This window comes from Pectinophora gossypiella, chromosome 2, assembly GCF_024362695.1.
Source record: "Pectinophora gossypiella chromosome 2, ilPecGoss1.1, whole genome shotgun sequence".
NCBI classification, from domain to species: domain Eukaryota; kingdom Metazoa; phylum Arthropoda; class Insecta; order Lepidoptera; family Gelechiidae; genus Pectinophora; species Pectinophora gossypiella.
The window spans coordinates 15,312,993-15,333,386 of NC_065405.1; the positions used below are offsets into that span (position 1 = coordinate 15,312,993).

General features: G+C 39.9%; 3 protein-coding genes across 4 annotated transcripts; all 3 read right to left on the bottom strand.

Moving 5' to 3' along the window:
• Nucleotides 1-6,535: 6,535 nt before the first annotated feature.
• On the bottom strand, nucleotides 6,536-7,646 carry LOC126379072 (chromatin accessibility complex 16kD protein). Its single transcript, XM_050027638.1, has 2 exons — nucleotides 7,444-7,646; nucleotides 6,536-7,262 (listed from the first exon to the last, which is right to left on the bottom strand). The coding sequence occupies exons 1-2, from the start codon at nucleotides 7,567-7,569 to the stop codon at nucleotides 6,996-6,998; spliced, it is 393 nt and encodes a 130-aa protein (XP_049883595.1). The 5' UTR covers nucleotides 7,570-7,646; the 3' UTR covers nucleotides 6,536-6,995.
• Nucleotides 7,647-11,230: 3,584 nt separating this feature from the next.
• On the bottom strand, nucleotides 11,231-13,526 carry LOC126375688 (uncharacterized). Its single transcript, XM_050022785.1, has 2 exons — nucleotides 11,658-13,526; nucleotides 11,231-11,302 (listed from the first exon to the last, which is right to left on the bottom strand). Exons 1-2 carry the CDS (start codon nucleotides 13,524-13,526, stop codon nucleotides 11,231-11,233), a joined length of 1,941 nt encoding a protein of 646 aa, XP_049878742.1.
• Nucleotides 13,527-15,104: 1,578 nt separating this feature from the next.
• Nucleotides 15,105-19,904, bottom strand: LOC126378565 (arginine kinase). Of its 2 annotated transcripts, none has more exons than XM_050027011.1 (3): nucleotides 19,749-19,904; nucleotides 17,467-17,645; nucleotides 15,105-16,192 (listed from the first exon to the last, which is right to left on the bottom strand). In XM_050027011.1, the coding sequence occupies exons 2-3, from the start codon at nucleotides 17,630-17,632 to the stop codon at nucleotides 15,291-15,293; spliced, it is 1,068 nt and encodes a 355-aa protein (XP_049882968.1). In that variant the 5' UTR covers nucleotides 17,633-17,645; nucleotides 19,749-19,904; the 3' UTR covers nucleotides 15,105-15,290. The 2 variants fall into 2 exon arrangements, with proteins under 2 accessions (XP_049882968.1, XP_049882967.1); XM_050027010.1 differs by lacking the exon at nucleotides 19,749-19,904 and adding an exon at nucleotides 18,072-18,351.
• Between the last annotated feature and the right edge of the window lie 490 nt (nucleotides 19,905-20,394).

The following is a 20,394-nucleotide window of genomic DNA, read 5'->3' on the forward strand; positions in this document are numbered from 1 at the left end:
CTGTAAGTACTCTTGCTCTGGCGATTCAATAAAAACCCTGACACCAGGGTTGCTGAGGTTGGTAATCCTCCTCAAAAACCACATTGCATGCTTCGGAAATAAATTAAAACATTATTTGGTTCATAAAGCCTATTATGACTTAACAGAGTTTCTCAATAACATAAAATTAGGATGACGACAATATAGCGATGTACTTAATTTGTATATTATTATGATTTTATTGTGATGTAATATTGAAATATTGTAAAGTAATTTATATAATGTGTACCTACTCATCGAAATATTTGTTGACGTGTAATATTTATTATGAATAAAGAATTGAATTGATTTGAAAAAACCACACGATAGAACAAGAAATACGCAACAAAAGAGATGTGACATGAGTTTTAATAAGTACATAGATAATTAAATTTTTGCCTTTCGCAAAACTAAAGACACGTTACATGTTCAAATATTTTAACCAAAATCCATAAAAAACTGCACTTGGCCCCCTTATCGATAGTATACAGTCGAAGGTGTTCAAATACAATTACGAAAACTTTGTTCGGATGCGCGTATTGGCATAACAAAGCTAACAACATCTTCCTTTGGACAACAGATAATAATAATTATGTAGGTCTGTAGGTGTTTACATAACATAAACATACATACATAGCCTGTATACGTCCCACTGCTGGGCACAGGCCTCCCCTCAATCAACCGGAGGGGGTATGGAGCATACTCCACCATGCTGCTCCACTGCGGGTTGGTGGAGGTATTTTTACGGCTAATAGCCTAGACCAACGGCTTAACTTGCCCTCCGAAGCACGGAATCTATGTTTTCAGACAATCAGGTGATTCAGACCTGTAAAATCCTATACCAAACAATGGACAGTCTCACAAAATGACTTTTGGGTGTTTTTTTCGAGTGATTTCTGTAGGTAAACACTTTTGTATATTAGGTATTTACATTTACTTACATATGTGCAATGCTTCCCCTTCTTACATTTCAACCCTAAGAAGTTTTGTCGCCGTCTATTTATGCGAATGAGACTGACATTCGGCTCTGGACTTTTCTGTAGCGAAGTTTAAATTACAGCTTTTTGTTGGACACTGACTACTGTTTTAATTATTCTCCATCACCTTCGCCTTGGGAAGAATTGGTCGGCCACTACACTGCGATCGAACCTATTGTAGGCCCCAAAAGTTTGCCTTTTTAAAAATCACATTCAGAATGTGATTGTCTTCAAGAAAACCTTCGTCTTCTGGATGGGTTGTGAGGTGGATTACCAACAAACAAAACCTTGATCTCTTTGAATTACTCTCTTTCAATCCGGGTAAAACAAGACCTACCTAAAACTGGCATTGGGACCGCTCCCCCCCTCCAGCTCGCCCCTTAGACGTCAGGACTTTTAGTAATTAACTCCCTAAATACCCTGATCAAATTCCTGAGGAAAACCTTAGGATTCCTCTCACGCACTCTACAACCCCTATTGAGGTATTTGTAGACCGAACTACATGTCTCTTGCGAGGTTCATTTTGTTAGCAGATTTTTTTTAAAAAGGTGCCAACGTGGTTTTGACTACAAGGCGACGTTCTGAATTATGCATATTACCACTGACAGGAAAGCAAATATTGGCAAACGGAGGAAGGCGGGGGTTCCAAAGAAAGGGCATTACCCACCAGTGTAGTGACGCAGGTAATGAGTTTGCAGCACATGCAATAGGGCTGTCACATGTATCATTTGTTGACATGACTTATTGTACATTTGCCGCAAATGGCATTCACTACTTAGCCGGACAAATGGGGCTCGTTGAGGGCTCTCACCCGGTCCCGGTATCACTTGTATCAACACAACTATTAACTATAATGTTTATGAAAAAAAAACATTTTGTCATCCCTAGTTTGGTTACGAGTTTTGGACAATGCAGACTGATCACTATCGTCCGAAATTAAGATGATCCGTGCTTCGGAGGGCACGTTAAGCAGTCGGTTCCGGCTACAAGTATATTTACTCAAGTAAGTATGTACAAGTTAGACAAATGAGGAGCGCGGAAGGCTCTCACTCGGTATAACAATTGAAGACAATAGGCCTAAGGTAAGGCGGTAAACGCGCTCGGTCTGCGATTGTTGAAGTTAAGCAACTTTCGCAAAGGCCGGTCATAGGATGGGTAACCACAAAAAAAAAGTTTTCATCTCGAGCTCCTCCGTGCTTCGGAAGGCACGTTAAGCCGTTGGTCCCGGCTGCATTAGCAGCCTTAATAACCATCAATCCGCACTGGGCCCGCGTGATGGTTTAAGGCCCGATCTCCCTATCCATCCATAGGGAAGGCCCGTGCCCCAGCAGTGGGGACGTTAATGGGCTGATGATGATGATGATGAGGCCTAAGGGTGCCTAGTATGACGCGAAAATCTGTGATTTCTGTACCAGAATAACACAGAAACAGTCACAAAATGAAGCAATTTGGCGTGTAAAGTACCTGGTTGATTATTAGAGTGGGTAATGTGACGCAGCCCTTACATAGTGTGGTGTAGTAAGCGGATGGTTGCAGGTTCGCAGTCGACCGGCCAAACTAATTGTGACCACGCTTCCACTCAAGATAATAACCACGTATCTACATAATACCATCTAATTTAATAATTAGGTTCAAAATGTGTAAATAATTAACAATTATTATAAAAACAGGCCGATAAAATGCAGGCCTATTTATCACAACTTATATCCTCACTTAGTAGGTTTTGGTTGTCAAATATAACATTATGAATGTACTTACTATTATGGAGTAACTGATAAATATACTGTTACTGCTATTGCTTTTAGACAGCTAAGCTACTGCAACATCAAAATAAATCACCCACTGTCGACATTTCGATCAAAATGGGTACCTAAGTAATAATGAAGTCGGTTAAAAAGAAAACGAAATGTACAACGCAATCGAACCGATCTACTTACTCCAAAAATAGAATGATAAATAAAAGTAAACAAGTTACTCGAAGTTGTAATACTTTTACATCACTTTACAACACTTTGTAATTATCTTTCTATCATTCTACTGCGTTATATGTGTATGTACCTACCTAGTTAACAACCTCCGTGGTCCAGTGGTTGAGCGTTGGGCTCACAATCCGGAGGTCCCGGGTGCGATTCCCGGTGGGGACATATCACAAAAATTACTTTGTGGTCCCTAGTTTGGTTAGGATATCACTGCCTGATCACCAGATTGTCCGAAAGTAGGATGATCCGTGCTTCGGAAGGCACGTTAAGCCGTTGGTCCCGGTTACAACTTACTGATGTAAATAAGTAGTCGTTACATGAGCCATATCAGGGAAAGGCCCCTGCTCTGCGGCGGCTCAATAGTAACCTTGACACCAGGAGTGATGAGGTTGGCACTCCACCTCACAACCCACACGATGGAAGAAGACCGTTTTTGTCCGGTTTTACAGAAGCGCCTGTCAGTCTGACCTTCCAACCCGCGAAGGGAAAACCAGATCAATACAAGTTAGGTCACACACCTACCACCGAAAATGCATTTCTCGGGAATGTGGGTTTCCTCTCACGATATTTTCCTTCACTGCTGAGCACGTGATAATCATTTGTGACCCAAACATAAATTGGATACTCATTCGAACCTGCAACCTCAAAGTGAGAGGCAAGCGTTCTACCTCTTGTGGCGCATCCACACATGCCCGGCGGCATGGCCGGCGGCCGTGCCGCCGGCATTTGCCGCATCTCAGCCGCGGCACGCGCGGCTTTTGGTTGCCGGCGGCAGTTTGCTTGCGGCTTCGATACGGAGCACTGCTGCTGCTGTAAAGCCGGCGGCCTGCATTCAGCGGCAAGGCGGTCTGAAACCCGGCGGCATAAGCCGGCGGCATGTGTGGATGCGCCATTGGGCTACCACGGGTAGTAGTTATGTTCGTTTTATCGATAAAATCAAAATTAGATTCAAAATCTGTGTGCTCAGAGTACACCAGTGTAAATAAATAACAGTGTAGATAAACTTGGATATTATGTTTGGATCATCATCATCAGGCCTAATACATCTTTTCCAGATGATTTATAGAGTCTATTTAGGAGGTATTTTATGACCCAATGCAATTTTCAAATTGATATCAACTCCGAATCATGGTTTGAATCATTTCTCAAAGTTTTCGTCACGATGTGATTCCACACGATCACGATGCGATGCGATGCGATGTGTTGTTTTGATTTTTTTGTGTTTGTGTGTGTTTTTTGTGACGGTGTGATTTTACCTAAATAAACTTTTTTATTATTTTTTTTTATTATTATGTCACTAACACCCTGCATAAATAAGTAAAACATTGGTCAACAATACCAAAAGTCACTCGGATGTTGTCGTCGACTTATACGAGTTACTCTGCTTACCCAGATAGGGATCGTGCGCGTGAGTTCATGCGTGTTCTTCGAGCAACATCTACTATCGTCGCCGATGATTATTATCTATGTACCTACTTACAGATAATTGTCTAAGATAACCAGGTTCAAATTCAAGGATCCGCATTAACACTGACCCTAGTAAGCAAATTACTTTTTATACCTAGGTATACTGAGAACATCTGGGAGCACGGTAGTGCCTCCGCCAAGACGAGGGAAGCGAAACGCAGGCGCAGGGCACTTTTCTCGAAACGCTTCGTCGATTTTTTGAACCCTCATAACTCTGGATTTAGGTCGACTGGGGCGTTGTTTCTTCGGGCGCCGATTTTTTTCAGTACCGCAGATTCCTGCGGACACCTAATTTTATTTTAAGTTATACCTGTCATTTTCATATTCCCGAAAAGGAAAGGGACGGGTAATTGACAGTTAATTTTAGGCAGAAAATTTAAAAACCCTCACAATTTTTTATATTGGTCAACAACCCAAAAACAAAAAAAATAGGCGATGTCTGCAGGAATCGGGATCAGTGATCGTTTAAACGGTTTTACCTACCATCATTCACCTCAGCCAGGTTAGACTTTTTTACAGATATCTAAGCACCTACATACTAATAGACAAACTAAATGGACTTGTAACTAGGTAATAAGTTCAAGTCTAAAACGTAATTGTTGTCAATAAGTGCGTAAATAAACGCCGATGGCCTCTGACAGAAGGTCTGTGGTTCACCGCAAACCTAACTCTAAAAAGTAACAAAAAGTCTTCAACCCATCAATGTCATAATACATAAGTAGATATGTTAAAAAAAATCAGGCCAAACGTGTGTTGGGTTTCACTCACGTAGGTATACATACATATTTATATCAAATGTATAAGTTGTTTCCGGCTTGAAATACGATGATTTGCCACCATAATTCAGCCGGTAGGTATATGGTAATAAGTTTTTAAAAAATCTATTAAGAATAACCAATTCGTAGTTCTTGACAACGTTCATTGGATTATGAGATATGTGCCCTGTTTACCAAAAGCTCTGTATTACAAGAAATTTCTTTGTAAAATAGTCATTATCACAAGAATGTATTTATCAGAACTACGTACACTTGTAAATTACATTCAATTTCGCCCAAAATGTCGCTTAAACCCATTTGCCTTTTAACCCTCGACATGTTACAAGTGTCAATCCCTCAACATTTTTGAGAAACGTAATTTAAACGTACTTGAGAGTAACTTGTAGCTTGTGAACGTGTAGACTTGTAAGTTTTGATAAACACGGCAATGGTCCCTAACACGCACGTTGTGATGTGCGTGGGTTAGAGGAGGTCCTATCTGAACGCTTCCGGCTAACAAAACCTACCATATTATCATTTTACTTCTTAATACAAAAATGCAGTAGCCGCTCATCAAAATTTTATTTATGTAAAATCATTCCCAACCAACTCCCAACAAACGCGAAAATGGCAAATATTTCGAAAACATCTTGTTACGGTCAAGTGCTGCTATCTAACGACCATGTCCGAAACAAATGCCTATGTTGAGCGACCTTATGTTAGTTCTATATAGTCGTAGGTACGACGTAGAGAATATAAACTCGCGACCGTTTTTGTTTTTTTTTGGGGTGGACAAAGCCTCAATCTTTCTCTCTCTTTATTTAAGAGCTGCGCTCTTGTCGGTGGAGTAATCGCCATTACTCCATAGATAGGGCGTGTAGAACGGTGGTTGCCCCAATCGCCTTCCGTTCCGCAGTACACCGACCAATTTCTCAATCGGTGATGTTCTAGCTAGAGCCCTACCAGAATCCATTTCCTCGGCCTCAAACCAGTACTGATACCGCTGCTGCCCGGTATCAGGGGTGCTCAATCTTTACCTATGCAATTTACGTGACATCAATGTAATATTACATTGTTTTTCCATTTCAATGTCAAGCAATACATATCATAACATAACATAAAGCCTATTTTAGGATATTTTTACACTTATTTTGCCTTTCCAGTAACTCTAATAATTTAATCATATTTTTTTTTGTTCATTTTCTCGTCATGTCATGGGAGCAAGCTGCAGAGGCTGTAAAAGATCGCGAGGAGTGGATATCTCTTATTCAAGCCCTACATCCACGGCCCACCATCGCCAACAAGGGATAAAAGGATTAGAAGAAAAAAAAAGAAGAGGTGATGATAATATTCATATGGAAAGTAATGTATGTCAACAATATTATGCATGTCTTGTCTTGAGTAATAGACGGCAGACATACAAGATAAATTTAAAAAACTTGGTTGTAAACAAAAACAATATTGATTTTAGCTAAAATCCGAGTATTCAAATGCATTACAATAAATTCACTTGTATTTTAATACTACATTAACTTAATACATTACATTAATAAAAAAAACATACACACACACACACAGACAAGAAAATTCATAGCTTCTACACCAATAAGGAATGTTATACTGCCAACTTCCGATGTAGTTTTCAGTCACTATCAACTTTCCACATCATATATCATGAGAAGATTTAAATTCATGTCTTAAGAAGAAGTCATGAGCCTGGTAAAATTGTCAGGGTTATTCTCATAACTTCTTCAAAGATAGGTACTTTTGGCCTTATACCGTTGCGGTCTCTTCCTACGTCAGTCCTGTTCATTATTACTGCTGCTCGTCTCTTCGCTACTGTCCTCCTCACTCGACTCCTCGCTAGACTCGTCAGATTGGCCCCCTCTTGACTTCCTCGCCATCATCTCTTTAAACTGCCTCACAGTTATTTTCCTCGGCATTATTTCTCTAAGAAAATCCAAAGTATCGTCCTCCTGAACAACTTCGGCTATGTGTTTGTATTCTAACATGTTGTTTTTCATGTTTTTGTGCGCCCGTTTCGCTAAATCTATGACGAAAAGTTCCTGAAATTTGTCAATGTTTTTTCACTTTTATCTAACAATATATGTACAATAAATCAACATAGAAGTTCAGTTACATCTTTATTACCTATTAGTATGGCATATACAAAAACTAAATGTATTCTTTTTAGTATAATTCACTTAAAAGACATGTAATTTTAGGTTATATCAGCGGCATACTCACTGTAACTTTAGTGACCAAATACAAAGGCTCCGGACCAACTGCATCCACATCTGGCGAGCTTTTCATTATAGTTTTTACTCGCGATAATGGCAAATGTAATTCTTTTTCAGGTTTTGGTGTAGCCATTGTGATTTAGGTTCGAAACAAATTCAAATCAATTCAAAATCTCCTTCCGGCTTTGGCTTACGATTTAAATTTAAAACAATAATGACATTGACAGCGACAGCCAGTGTTGCCAACTTTATTTTCACCAGCCCACCAAATGCGGCCGTGCAAACCACCAGAAACCACTAAAACTGAGCGGTCTCTCGAACCACCAGAATTTCACTAGATAAAATACATACATACATACATAAACTCACGCCTACTTCCCACCGGGGTAAGCAGAGACTATAGAATCACTAGACAACCCAAAGCCGAATCAGTGCAATCAGATCGTGGGATGTTTTTCCCCCTCTTTAGCGCCGCGTCGTAGGTAAAGACGTGCTAGAGACAGGGTAAATTATTCAATTATTATTAATAATGATTCCTTAATAATATACCATATAATTTGCACTTAGCAACTGGATCACCAGTGCTTTCGACTATTTGCAACCAATCCCTTAAAACTGGGTCACGTAACCAACAATCACGAAACTTTTGGGTGTACTGTGGCTTAGGCATCTTGATCTTACTCAATCTGAAACTTATTGTATGTATTATGTACTAATAAATAAACTATATTGGTTCTTTCGCTCAAGTAACTCATAAACCATATTCGGTTGTGTTAGTGGTTAAATTCGTCACTTACCGCTAACTGGAAGGACTCTAATCCACTAAAAAATCCACTAGCCACTAAAACTAATATTTTTTCGCCGAACCACATGTCTAAACCACCAGATCTAGTGGAAAATCCACTAAGTTGGCAACACTGGCGACAGCTGCTCCAAAAGTAAAGTAGCAGTTATATACAGTTCTCCATTAAGGTAAGAGAAATAACGCTAGGTGACTGTATACCTAACGTTAGTGTCATTTATTGTTAAACAACTAAATGAAAGTTAAGGTTTCATGATTGCGGAAATATTTCTAAACAGGGTGTTATTTGTTGTCCTGTAATGTAATAGGTTTAGTTTCTTATGAGTTGAATATTTTTCAAACTCGTTGAACAAGTCATTATTATATTAGAAATACAGCTTAGCAGTCATGTGGCATTGAATACTTACAAGTTACAACACTAGTATGTGTTGCCCTTAATGAGAAAAATGTGCCATATCAAAAAAAAATGAGTTTTTGGTTTTAAATAAACAACCAAGGCAAGGATCAAGTAATACTTGGTCTTTGTAAACAACCTATAATTTTATACGTCTCACTGCTGCGCTGGACGTAGACCTCTATTCAATCAACCGGAGGGTATGGAGCACCATGCGGATTGGTGGAGCTTTTTTATGGCCGGGACAAACGGATTTACGTGCTGTTCACTACACTGTCACTCACTAAATAAAACACTGATTTCTTCAAAAAAACTGCATTTATTGCAAAAATACCTTTGCCTTACGTGGCTTGACGAGAATACCGTGATACCGCGTTCTAAATTCGAACAGCGACATCTGTTGGTGTCCGGTCGGAACTAAATTATAGATTAAAGAAAATAACAAAAAATCCTTAACATTACCGGCCCCCAAGGACGACTGGTCCTTAGAAGAGGGAAACCAATCCTTCAAAAAAATACAACAAAACGTGTGTCACTAAACACATCTTAAATAAACAGTCTGCATACTGATAAGATAACAGAGACCGAACGATTAATGTTCAATTGGTAATGGACAAATTTTAGTAATTGGCCTTTTAAAAATATTATTCTTAAACTTAAGAGTTACTACTCTCGTTAAACCGTCACGTCCTGGGTGTTTCTCAAGAATACGACCCAGCAACCACTTTCCAGGAGGAAGCCTTTCGTCTTTAACAAGAACGATGGTGCCAATTTCAGGCTCTGCCTTTCGATCAGCCCATTTGTATCGATTTTGGAGAGTTGTCAGATATTCAGAACTCCATCGCGACCACAAATTTTGAATCATCTTTTGAATCATCTGCCAACGTTCCAAACGCGTAACATTCACATTCTCCAAACATTCGTCAGGAACATGAAGTGGGGCTTCTCCGATTAAGAAATGTCCAGGGGTGAGAGGGCAAATATCTTCACTTGAACTCGGAATTGGAGAAAGAGGTCGAGAATTTACACAAGCCTCGACTTGTGATAGTAAAGTGGCATACTCCTCAAAAGTGAGCCAAGTCTGTCCAATAACACGCTTGAGATGGGTTTTAATCGATTTTACACCTGCCTCCCACAATCCACCAAAGTGTGGCGAGCCCGGAGGAATAAAATGCCAAGTAGTATTGTCGTGGGCAAGCATCTCAGCAATTTCGGTAACTACTGTAGACTTTCGATTTTTAAACATACAATCAAGTTCCTTTGACGCGCCTACAAAATTAGTAGCGCAATCACTCCAGAGATTGCGGCAGTGACCACGTCTTGACGTGAATCGACGAAAAGCAGCAATAAAGGCCGCGGATGACAGGTCACTAACCAATTCCAAGTGAATGGCTTTGGTTACGGTGCATACAAATAAACAAATGTATGCCTTAGTTGTTCTTTGACATCGTCCAGGATATAATTTTAAAGTCAATGGGCCTGCGTAATCCACTCCACTATTGCGGAAAGGCTTATCAGGAGTAACACGGCAAGATGGTAATTGACCCATCAATTGGTTAATCGAAGCAGAAGAATATTTAAAACAAGTAACACAATGACGAATAGATTTTCGTATCAAGTTTTTTGCGCCGATTATCCAATATTTTTGGCGGACAATATTGAGAGTTAGTAGAGGACCACCGTGTAACGCATGAATGTGTGCGTCTCCAATAATCAATAACGACAGATGACACTTAGCTGACAAGACAATTGGGGACTGCACGTTAAAATTAACATGAGCATTACATAAGCGTCCCGATACACGTAAAATATCATTTTTATCAATGTATGGTGCAAGAGAAATTAATTTACTTGATTTCGGAAGCTTGCCTCCTTTCCTCAATATTTGGATTTCGTTTTGATAAAAGCAAGTTTGAGACAGACGTATGCAAACATTCATGGCGTTTCTCAACTCATCAACGGTAATATATTGAGGTAAGGGTGCAAGATCACAGTGAGTTTTCTTGGCTTCAATTCTTTGTTTACAAACCTTCACAAATCTAAATAAGTAGGCAGTCACACGAATAAGTTTCTGTAACTTCGAGTATTTTTTCAAGTAGGAAAATGGTTCATCTTCACAATCGACTCCAACACTAACAAGAACTTTGACTTTACTCTCTAACTTAGTTTCAGGAACATCAACTTGTGAAAATGCAATACTTTCAGAGTCACGCAAGAATCGTGGTCCGTGCCACCACAAGTCGCAATCCTTTAATAATTCTGGGTCTATGCCTCGCGAAGCGCAATCTGCAGGATTGTCGGCTGACTTGACGTGGTGCCACCGATCACTACTCAGTACATTCAGAATTTCCGTAGTGCGATTTGCAACATAGGTTTTCCATACATTTGGATTTTTCCTAAGCCATGATAAGACGATCATTGAGTCAGTCCACGCAAAAACTGAATCCTCCTTGAGCTTCAAACTTGTTTTAACATCATTTATTAATTTGGAGAGAAGAACTGCTCCACACAGTTCCAATCGTGGCAAAGTGACTTGTTTCACTGGAGCGACTTTAGTCTTTGCGAGTACTAGCGTAACATAAATTCCGTGAGATGTAATCACTCTAACATACACAACAGCGCCATAGGCAAGACAGGAAGCGTCGCTGAACCCATGAACTTCAACGCGCTCTGAACAATCGAATTGGGTGTGAATCCAGCGATCTAGATGTAACGTGCCCATGTGAGCAAGCTTTTCTCTGTAAGTAAACCATTCCGACGCCAGTTCCGGAGGAAATTCATCGGTCCAGCTCACACCACTTAACCATAACTTTTGTAAGAATATTTTTGCTGTTATAACCACTGGTCCCAAGAATCCCAGAGGGTCAAAGGCTCGTGCGATATCGGAGAGTACAGTAGTTTTTGTAAAAGGTTTGCTCTGCTGTGAAGTATCAAGTTTCAATTCAAAAACATCAAGAGTAGAATTCCATCTTATCCCGAGTGCCTTAATTAACTTAACTTTAATATCAATACTTTCCCTTGTGACCTTTTCCGACTCCGAAATATGTTTTAAAACTACTGGACTGTTCGATGCCCACTTGTGCATTTCAAATTTACCTTTATTCATAACATCCGTAATTCTCTTTTGTAAATCTCTAGCTCCGTCCTCGTCACTGGCACCAGTCAACAAATCATCCATGTAAAAGTCATTGTTAATAATATCGAATAGATCAGAATCCTTAGGGGTCTCATCTTGGGCTAATTGTTGAAGGGTGCGAATGGCCAGAAACGGAGCACAAGAAGTGCCGTAAGTAACTGTAAGTAACCGTTTTTCCACGAGATCATCTTGCGGCGACGAGCGCCATAGAATGCGCTGGTAATCGACATCTTCCTTAAAGACCAGTATTTGGCGGTACATCTGTTTCACATCAGCGAGTAAACAAATCTTGTGTGTGCGCCAACGAATAATGAGATCTCGAAGATCCTGTTGTAATGCCGGTCCAATAAGCAACTCATCATTGAGGGCTGTTCCATTTAAGGGTCTGGCGGATCCATCAAAAACGACACGAAGTTTAGTGGTCGTGCTGGATTCTCGAATAACCGCGTGATGAGGCAAATAGTACACCTTGTGATCTGCTTCTTCATCTGGATCTACATCTTCCATGTGATTCAGACTTTGGTATTGCTCTATAAAATCTGTATAATCTTGACGAAATTTTGGCTTGTGTATGAATCTTTTTTCCATATGTCGTAATCTGTTTTCTGCTATCTGTCTTGAATCTCCTAAATTCTCTTCGTGTGAGTCTCTAAATGGTAATCGTACAATGTAACGTCCATCTTCATTCCTTGTATGTGTCTTTTGGTAATGGTCTTCGCATTGCTTCTCTAATTGTGTCAAAGGCTTTTCGTGTGGTTGATATTCTTCGATCTCCCAAAACTTTCGTAACAACTGATCCATCTCAACCATGGTCGTAGATACTACTATAGTTTGAGGAGGTGAATCAGTCTGTGATTTGGTAGTGCCGGACACTAACCATCCTAATCTTGAGTTTTGTGCTATGAGAGAACCATATCGTTTTAAACCTTCCAGGAGAATCGACGTATAAACATCAGCGCCGAGTAAGACATCAATGGGACCAGGTTTATGCATGTGAGGATCCGATAATGTAATTGTGGTTAAACCTGTCCACTGAGTGAGATCGATTTCTCTTTTGGGTAATGACGGCGTCAACTTTGTGAGCACATGCGCATCTACTTGAGTAACATGTGTCGAGTCTAATGGAGACAGTATATCCAATGAGACAATGTGTCGTGATTTGATAGCGTTGTTCGCTATGCCCGTAACATTTGCTTCTAATGGCGTTTTCTTCAATCCGAGAAATTGAACCGCAGCCTCGGTGATGAAAGTAGCTTGGGAGCCTTGGTCAACTAAGGCACGCAGATTGATCAATGTTCCATTTCTATCTACGACACCAACTTGGGCCGTAGCTAGTACAACTTGTGTATGATCCGTTACTACTTTCAGACTAGTAATTTGTGTTGGTTCTGTGGTTTCAACTTCTTCATCATTGGTGTCAGTGACAACCGACTTCGCTATCAAATAATCGGTATGCAACAGCGTATGATGTTTGTGGTTGCAAATTTTGCAAGAAGTGTGTTGTCGGCAGTTCTTCAGTTGATGGCCCTTGACTAAACAGTTGAAACATAGGCCATTCTTTTTTGCAAATTCTTTACGCTGTTCCACTTCTAGTTGTGTAAAATCAGTGCAGTGACAAATGTAATGAGGTTTGTTACAGTATGTGCAGACAGAGTTTACTTCGGAGGTGAATGACTTTATATTCTTCGGTTTCTGTATGGTTTGTGGTAATTGTCGTGGTGTCTCTTTCTTTTCCTTCATATATGTTGTCTGTATCATTTCCATAGCTCTAAATCGTCCTTCTAAATATGATGTTAACTTCTTATAAGATGGTAGGTCCGTCGATGAACCAAGTGATTGTTCCCAGCATTTGTGAGTTTCTATATCTAACTTCGATACTGTAATGTGTACGATGATAGGATCCCAGTCCGTTGTGCTTATTTCCAAATTCTCGAGACTGTTGATGCATTCATTTGTAGTATCTAGAAGTTCCTTTAAAGTTTTGGGGCATTCATTTGTAAGTTTTCTTTGATTAAGAAGACGATTCAGGATTGTGTTAACGATGATTCTCTTATTACTATATCTCTCGACTAAAGTTTCCCAAGCCTTATTGTAGTTGGCTGCAGTGACATCAAAGTGGCGAAGTAGTTGTTCCGCTTCCCCTTTCAAACTCGATCTTAAATAGTGATGTTTCTGAATGTCACTCAATGTGGGCTCGTTGTCGATTAATGATTTAAATAAATCCTTGAAATGAATCCAATCACGATAGTTTCCTGAGAAAACCGGAAGACTGATAGGCGGTAGCCGTATTGACGATACCGAAGAAACTACTGACTCTTTATCAATTGTATGTGACGTTCCAGGTTTATTAAATGAAATAGCTTCCTTTAATGTTTCTTTAAATTCTACGTACTTGTCTTCGATTCCATTATATAATTCCTTAAGTGTTTTGCTTTCTTCCTTACTTAATGTTTGCTTTAATAACCTAGTGTATTCACTTGTGTATTTCTCCCAATATTCTTCTAACAGTTCCAACCTTGTTTCCAAATAACTAAGTTTATGTCGAGACACAGGAGTCTTTTTAAAGTTACTTAATAGTCTTTCTATTTTTTCTTGAAGATCCAATAATATATCACCCATTTTGTACTAAGTTAAATAAACCAACACTTGTAGAATTTTTAGAGTTAATACTTGTTCAAATTATTCTAAGTCCCATAATCAGTGAAAAGTTAAAGTCCCGTAATCAATAAAAAGTTAAAGTCCAATTTTGCAAATTATTCTAAGTGTCCACAACGTAAACTTTTCTAAGTTCTTTTTCACCAGTAATTTGTCTAAGTCCTAAATATCACTTCACACGATTTTTCTAAGTTTATTTATTTTCACTTCGACTTGTAATATCCACAGATCACTATCCACTAAATCCGTCTCGAAGGACCATAATGTTCACTACACTGTCACTCACTAAATAAAACACTGATTTCTTCAAAAAAACTGCATTTATTGCAAAAATACCTTTGCCTTACGTGGCTTGACGAGAATACCGTGATACCGCGTTCTAAATTCGAACAGCGACATCTGTTGGTGTCCGGTCGGAACTAAATTATAGATTAAAGAAAATAACAAAAAATCCTTAACACGTGCCCTCCGAAGCCTGTATCTTACTTTTTCGCGGGCCATCAGGTGATTCACGCTTAATCACCGACACACCGTATAGTTATAACCGTTCTATTTAAAAGGTACTTTCTTCAGAATCGGTCGGTCTCTTCGAGAACAATTCGGTTACACACGAGATTCGTGATGATAGCATTCCTCATGTAAGTCTATGGGGTGTTACAGGATAAATAATAAAACAAGGTGTGGTCTTAACGCTAGCTGTCTTTATTTTCCATTTCCTTATAGAAAATACTTTTACGAAACAGTATAGTGGGCGTCACTGACTAGAGCCGCGCTCGCCGCAGCCCGGTGCCGCCAGCACAACCAACATCCAATACTTACGCGAAAACGATAAATAATACAAAAAATACTGATAGCGAGATCGGTAGCTTACAGGGACTTCTCGATTTTGATCAGTTCAGCGATGCCATCGTACATCTCCTTGACGGCGTCGTACTCGGTGAGTCCCATGCGCCTCTTGTTGGAGATGTCGTAGACGCCACCCTCGGCTTCAGTGTGCTCGCCGCGGGTGCCGCGGACCTGCAAGTGGTACTTGCCCGCCACCTCCTCCAGCTTAGCCTTGTCGGCCGCCAGCTTGGGCAGCTTGATGTGCACGGATGCGCGCACCGTGGTTCCCAGGTTGGTGGGGCAGAATGTCAGGAAACCGAGGCGGTCGTTGTGCGAGAACGGGATCCTCTTCTCGATGTCGTTGACGGCGGTCACCAACCTCTTGAACACCTGCTTCAGATCACCACCCATCTGCATGGAGATGAGGCGGAGATGGTCCTCCTCATTGCACCATACCAGGAAGGTCTTGTTCTCGTTGTGGTAAATGCCGCGGCCGGTGGGCCAGAAGCGGCAGGCGTTAGCAGCCTGGAGGAAACGGTCACCCTCCTTGAAGAGGAAGTGGTCGTCGATCAGCTTCTGCTGGACCTCCTTGGACATGCCAGTGAGAGGGTAGAAGGTACCCTTAAGCTCACCCTCGAGGCCGGAGAGGGTAGAGGAGACCTTCTCCTCCATCTCTTTGTATTGAGCCTCGGTCAGGCAGGGGTTGAAGGGGTAGCCCTCCATGGAGCGGCCGCAACGCACGCGGGTGGAGATGACGAATTCGCCAGCGGGGTCCAGGTTGCCAAGGGTCTCGACATCACCCCAGTTCTTGGGCGGGTGCTTGTCGGTCTTCTTGAAGCCATTATGGTAGTCCTCGATGATGGGGTCGAAGAGGTCGGCGAAGACGGTGTACGCCTCCGCATCAGGGGCGTAGATTCCGACACCAGAGTCCAAGTTCTCCACACCTGGAACAACAAACATCATAATGCAATTTCAATGTTGAATACGCAATGTAGAAGTATTTTGTTAATATTTCAACTACCCACATTTTTAAAGAAACAAGTAGGTTAAGTTGTTGCTGTTCTGTTAGCTAAATATTAATTCTTTGCTGTAATTAGCACATTACCTACCTACCACATTTTATTAATTGAATAAAACAAACAATGTATTGATAGTAAAAGGAAAACTGAATTGTTTTTCATGATTAGTTTTTTAAAATAACAATATAATCAGCTATCATTATTTTGTTATCTAGTTGTGATGAGATAATATAATACTCTAAGATAATCAACACACGTAAGAAGTACCTACCTAATTTTGTGTATACAAAGTTCACTTCTACAATGACTAGATATCTATAAATAACTCTTGCAAAGATCTAGGTATGGACAACGGGGGGGAAAAACAAAATAGGTAGGTATAACATAATATTAAATAAATTGTTAGTATAAGCAAGTCTTTAAGTACCTACATTGTGAGTTTTTAGTTTAATATGGAATGCTCTATATTCAAAGAAAAAGAATAATATCACACATAGTTCCATAAATACTTACTTTTATGAAAAAAGGTTGCTTTAGGGGCAAAGTATAATGTTTAAATAAAACTAAAAAAAAGTGAATATGAATTATCTTATTTCAAAATCTAGGTAGGTATTAGCTAGTTAGAATAATATCAAAAAATCGAATTTTGAGTAGCTGTGGCCCTGCACACCCCAGTAGACTATGGGTACGAGTTTTAGTATAGTTATGTACCTACCTACCTAATGTAAAAAACATCAAAGTAGAAAGGTTATTATAAACCTTTCAATACTTTTTCCTAACAAGAATCTGAATGTTTCTTATTAGACTTCAAATTAGTACTGAATGGCTGCAGCATAAAATACCTAATAAATTCAATATAATTTTCCCCTCCTGTATCTTTATTATAGCTAGTTTTTGCCTAGTAAAAGAATGAAGTAATTATAGTACGAAAGTACCGTAGGTAGGTACTTAAAATGTTTATGAAATACCGGGCATGACACAGTTATGTAACTATGTGACCGGCCAGGAAGTTGTTGGGGAACTACCTAGTAGGTTTTTTAGATTTGACTCATTGTATTAAGTAGGATTAAGCTGATACAATGAATGCAGTTGCTCAATTATAGCTTGACTGTAGAAATAGGGCCTAAAGAAAATTGTTGCATAACATTTGGCCTCAAGGACACCATACATAAAACCTATAAGTAGGAATAAGAACTAACCAGACTGGATGCAATCCAGCAGAGTAGAGCCGAAGGAGGTCTTCTTGGTCTTAAGAGCGTCAAACACCTCCTTGGTGAGGTACTTCTTCAGCAGCGACTTGGAGTCAGAGGCCTGGAGCTTGTTGAAGCCAGCCTCCAATTTCTCGAGGGTTGCTGCGTCCACCATTGCTGCGGCTTTTCTGCAAACGAAACAAAAACTTTCAATACGCTAAATCAAACATAATTCATGCCAGAAAACGAATTCAAAATAGTTCTAACGCTTTTAAAGCTGAACATGTCGCTCGAGTACACATTTTCACTTAATTTTTCTTAACAATATTTAAAAAAACCAAAATCCAAGAGAAAAGCGCGGCCTATAGATATTTCGTTTCGTTACATCATTCAAATTTTTATATTTTTTTAAATATCAAAAATTAGTGACGTTCCATCTGTTTCTAAATCGAGCGATGGCATATTTTAATTTCAAAATCGCGCCTTTTATACTAATTTTGAACTGCGGAATTGAGTCACAAAATACCGTTTGGATTTAAAAATATTTAATTTCAAATCTATTTGTTCATGCACCACTAAACTAGAACTACGTATTTTTATAAAAAATTACGAACCGCCTGATGAGGTAATATGCTAACACAGCGCCGCCGCAAACCACGATCGGAATTGTGACTTTGAGCTTATAATTCATGGCGATGTATTAAAGCAAGTCACTGAATGTTTAACGAGAGGGGTTTAACAACTACGGGTAAGGGAGTTGTTACGCGCGGACTGTCAGATTGGATTTGTTTTTCCGAACACACCCAAGAATTACTGGATTTTGTGATAGAATTACGTAATTTTGTCAGAGGTCGCCTTGACCGACACGCGCAAGTCGAACGGATGTGTCAGCTCACTGCGCACCGGTGCTGCTCCGAAGCGCGCAGCCGCGCCTCCCACTCGCGACCAGCCGACGAACGTGTTATCGCGAGTTTCTTATTACTTATTGCATCAATTTTCATTGGAGACTGTATCTACCTGGACAATTAAGCATCGTCAGATTACAGAATCGACTTATCGTTCCACGAATCATATTCATATCAATTACTAACGGTATTCATGTGCTACAAATACCGGACTACGTATTTTGCCGGTATCTATAGACTGAATACATAGTCACCGATAAATAAATAGGAATAATGAATAGAGATGAATACAGAAATGCACCGAAAATGCATTTAATATTTCTTTGTCCAATGAAATACTACATATGACAAACATCAGTCTATCTATTTATATGTAGGTAGGATTGCAGTTTTTTTGCAATCGTGTTAGGGATTCCATGACCTTTCACTTTAAATAATTAATTAAACCTATATAAAATACTTATAAACATCGACCTTTAAGATATATTTTTTTTTGGTTTTAAAAACGTAACATTAGTATAAAAGGGATTGTAGGTACCCACGCCTATTTTTGGAAACTATTGAAATATTGACACCCTCAATGATATTTCAAAGAAAATTAGCACATCTCATTGTGATGGATAACCATTATATCCATTGTCTCCTTTTATTTCACATCACAAAGAATCTAGTTCTAGTATGCAGTTTTAACGATACGGGATAATATTATAGCAGGGGTCACTATTTAATGGTTAATGCAGGATAGAGTAAATAAATTAAGATGAATAATCACAGCTCGCCGGAACTGCTTTGGGATAAATGCCGGCCGGAGATACGCACCCGTCGCCCTCGTCCGCCGGCTTGTTTTCCTTGTTTTCTTTCGTTGCACAGCCACCCATTTTCACAAATATACCAATTACTAAACTAGTCGCTAACCATGCACTAAGTCGGAACTACAGCAAAAAAACAAAAGGAATGCAGGATACTGAAATGCGATGATGGAATGATATTTAGCCGAAATGAATGTATCTGTGCCGGGAGTGGTGAGGGTGCGGGGTGGATCGATGCGCGGCGGACGCGGTACGCAGCACGCACGCGGCCTTACGCTTCCCGCCCTTCGGATACCGCTTCAAAACTTTTCGGAGGGAAACTTCCCCTACTCAAACTGCCAGTTAGTTACCTTCGCGGGCGAAATTTAAATGCAACTCGAATTTCCGCGGCGCATCATCTTATCGATGAAATAGTACACTCAACGTTATCTTTCACATCTTCAAAATGATTTAAGTTATCACTCAATAAACAGATCGAACAGTCGAAGAGATACGATATCACATCACAACCGGGCGGCGGCGACATAACGGATGTTATCAGGTAGGTAGACTACAGTTGAAAGTGGCCACCGCTTACCTTGCGCTTGTACAACCGTCAAAGTCGACTGCTTGGTGCAGAATGGTGCGTGCGGGAGCGCGCGGAGCGTTAAGCCCGAGCTACGCCCCGCGCCCGCACCGCAGCCCTTCCTCCAACCTTGGCCTTGCCGCCTGCCGCCTCACCGCCCGATGCCGAAGCGCTCCTAGACCACTCGCCAGCATCAGATCTATTCATCGCTTCAAATTGTCATTAGGTGATCATATTGATGGCTACTTCGTAACAATCCAAGGATTATTGCTATATTAATTATAAAGCTGGCATTATAATTTTATTGGTGCAATCTCGTGATAATAAAGGTGTCAGCTTTATCATTGTATTCTAAATATTGCATTGATATTCCATGAAAAAAAAACTGTTAAGAAAATTTTTACTATCGTTAATCGATCGATTGTGGAGAACATGGCGCATCATTAGTTTTGGGAAAATCTAGTGGATTTATAGGTAGGTATATTATTTTTAAAAATAGTTTCAGTAGCTGTTGCTGGTTCTTTTTTGTAATTTCGTGATAGGTAGTTGTAATAGCGGGATGAGGTCCAATATCGAACTTTAACTTATATTGTTCGAGAAGATGCCAATGTCAATTTTCTTATTTTTCACTTTCATTGCATAACTCTTGATAACTCGG

Excerpts from the sequence above, each read along its gene's own strand:
- LOC126378565 (XM_050027010.1), bottom strand. The coding sequence starts at position 18,148 with ATGAATTATAAGCTCAAAGTCACAATTCCGATCGTGGTTTGCGGCGGC. Across the intron at positions 17,646-18,071 it reads GCATATTACCTCATCAGGCG|AAAAGCCGCAGCAATGGTGG; the intron begins GTTCGTAATTTT and ends TTTCGTTTGCAG. Across the intron at positions 16,193-17,466 it reads GCTGGATTGCATCCAGTCTG|GTGTGGAGAACTTGGACTCT; the intron begins GTTAGTTCTTAT and ends TTGTTGTTCCAG.
- LOC126375688 (XM_050022785.1), bottom strand. The coding sequence starts at position 13,526 with ATGATACAGACAACATATATGAAGGAAAAGAAAGAGACACCACGACAA. Across the intron at positions 11,303-11,657 it reads ATATTTCGGAGTCGGAAAAG|AGCGCGTTGAAGTTCATGGG; the intron begins GTCACAAGGGAA and ends TCGATTGTTCAG.
- LOC126379072 (XM_050027638.1), bottom strand. The coding sequence starts at position 7,569 with ATGGCTACACCAAAACCTGAAAAAGAATTACATTTGCCATTATCGCGA. Across the intron at positions 7,263-7,443 it reads ATTTGGTCACTAAAGTTACA|GAACTTTTCGTCATAGATTT; the intron begins GTGAGTATGCCG and ends GACAAATTTCAG.